This window comes from Cebus imitator, unplaced genomic scaffold (genome assembly GCF_001604975.1).
Source record: "Cebus imitator isolate Cc_AM_T3 unplaced genomic scaffold, Cebus_imitator-1.0 Scaffold125, whole genome shotgun sequence".
NCBI classification, from domain to species: Eukaryota; Metazoa; Chordata; class Mammalia; order Primates; family Cebidae; genus Cebus; species Cebus imitator.
This window is the reverse complement of record NW_016107440.1, coordinates 647,677-650,057: the sequence shown is the minus strand read 5'-3', so window position 1 is coordinate 650,057 and position 2,381 is coordinate 647,677. Positions and strand designations below refer to the sequence as shown.

General features: G+C 48.4%; 1 protein-coding gene across 4 annotated transcripts in view; it reads right to left on the bottom strand.

Annotated features, from left to right (window-relative positions):
• The window catches only part of DPYSL2 (dihydropyrimidinase like 2), a 138,584-nt gene that overhangs the window by 33,350 nt on the left and 102,853 nt on the right, over positions 1 to 2,381 (bottom strand). For all 4 annotated transcript variants that reach the window (XM_017540387.2, XM_017540388.2, XM_017540389.2 and 1 more), the window contains exon 4: positions 574 to 738. In XM_017540387.2, coding sequence (XP_017395876.1) covers positions 574 to 738 — 165 coding nt within the window. The remainder of the gene's footprint in view (positions 1 to 573; positions 739 to 2,381) is intronic.

Sequence of the window (2,381 nt, the reverse complement as noted above, 5' to 3'; positions counted from 1 at the left end):
GCCTCCCGGGTTCAAGCAATTCTCCTGCCTCAGCCTCCTGAGTAGCTGGGATTATAGGCGCCTGCCACCACACCCAGCTAATTTTTGTATTTTTAGTAGAGACGGGGTTTCACCTTGTTGGCCAGGCTGGTCTCGAACTCCTGACCTCGGGTGACCCATCCGCCTCAGCCTCCCAAAGTGATGGGATTACAGGCGTGAGCCACCGTGCCCGGTGTATTTGTTATTTTTTGAGAGTAAGTCACTCTCTCGGCAGCCTCAACTCCCCACCCTGGCTAGATAGCACAGTGTCCGCAAACCAATCAGCGGTGAGCAGCTGTCACCGAAGAATAGGTCCCAGCAGTAACGCTCATCTTCCCTTATCAATGAAGGCTTATGTTATTGCACTGTGTAAGGCCACCTCTAATCAGCACAAGCTGCAGCCCAAAGCCCTCTCTCCTTCCCAGGGGCGGACATGGGCATGAGGCACAAATGGGATCTGGAAGCACTGTCACTGAGCCTTTCTTCCTGGGGCTGTGCCGGTTGATGGACTGAAGTGGTAACATGTACAGTGGGCACTGAGTCAGTGCAACCTACCATGATCCTTCACAAGCGCTTCCATCTCCTCCTGGATGCCCTTATGCCACTCGGTGATGTCCACGTGCAGAGAGTAGTCGCAGCAGGACTTGCTGTCAGCCCATTCCCTCCACTGGTCAAAGGCAGCGAGCAGGCTTGTACCAGGCTCAGGAACCACATGGTCAACTAGAAAGAAACAGACATGTGTCGTCATCACCGAAAGCCTCAAGGGCCGTGAGCCAGCAGGTATTTTCCCATTTGAACCCTGAATAAGCCTTCTTGGGTTCAAAATTGAGATGGTGATCTCTACAACCAGCTTCTAAGAATCCATGTAACCCAGCTGATTATCCAAGAGGGAGAAAGCAGAAAGCAGAAACTTGGCATTGGATGATGTCTCCAGTGAAACCACGCATGCACTGCCCAGATCTGATTACCCAACCCAAAACCCCTGAAAGCTCAAGCGTTGGGTGCATTTCACCGACAATGAGTCCTTATGGACAGCCGCAGTGTCAAATGGCGGGGGAGCAGCCAAACCCTTCTTTGTGTTGAAAGCAGCTTATGAGACACCCTCCACCAGACGGCAGGGAACTTGAAGGTGCTGGAGCAGAGCCACACGGACCGGGCTTTTCAAAAGTTCCCGGGCATTACCTGCTCTCTCATTACTGCTCACATTTCTGAAGCATAATACCACTTTGTAATTTAAGGGAAATCTCTCATCTTAAGAGTTCAAAGTGTTTTAAGACCACAGTCATTGTTATATGACTATGGAGGTAGGCTGATCTGGAAGACAGAGGACTTTGGATGCAAGCTGACCTGAGATGCTTTCCTAGCTCCATCATTCACCTGCAACGTGTCCTTGGGTAAACTCCTTCATCTCCACTGTCCTAATTTCTGTGCTGGTTTAAAATGGGGATAATATTACCTAGCACATACATTTGTTATGAGAATTAAAGGAGATAGCATATCTATCAATCTTATGTCATTCCCCAAATTAAATCCTCCCATGGCTTCCCCCGCTCTTCAGATAAAGATTAAAGTCCCCAATAAGGTGTACAAAATCCTGCCCAGTGTGGCCCTGACCTACACCTCTATAACATGACCCTGGACCATCTCTCCCCTGTACCCTGCTTTCCAGCTACATGGACCATTTTCCAGTTCCTAAAATATCTACCCACTGCCTCCCACCACAGGACCTTTGCACCTGTTATTATCTCTCCTAGGTCTTAGAGGGCTCTCGCCCGTTAACATGATGGCAGGAGGGTTACCAGGACTATTCTTCCCCATCTTCTGCACACAAGCACTAAAATACAAACTGAAATGATTTCTCCAAGGCCAAATCAAACTTGTACAACAATAAAGACAAAAACCAGGACTCGACACTTAAAGCAATGAATCACTCTTCCTAAATGTTAGATTTTGTACACTCAGGTAAGCAGTTCTGAGCTAAGAAAACGTCAGCCCATGTAATGCTGGAGAGCTCAGATTTCTGAAATGGATCAAATCTTCAAGAGGCTGCTAATTTCTGATCGACTGGGCTTGGCTTTGTAATATCAGAAACACAGCCATTGCACTTTGGGAGGCCGAGGCAGGAGGATCACTTGAGGTCAGGAGTTTTGAGACCATCCTGGCCAACATGGTAAAACTCTGTCTCTACTAAAAATACAAAAATTAGCTAGGCGTGATAGCGCACGCCTGTAATCTCAGCTACTAGGGAGGCTGAGGCAGGAGAATTGCTTGAACCCGGGAGGCGGAAGTTGCAGTGAGCCAAGATGAACACCACTGCATTCCAAAGCCTTGGCGACAGAGCAAGTCCTTGTCTAAAAAAGAAA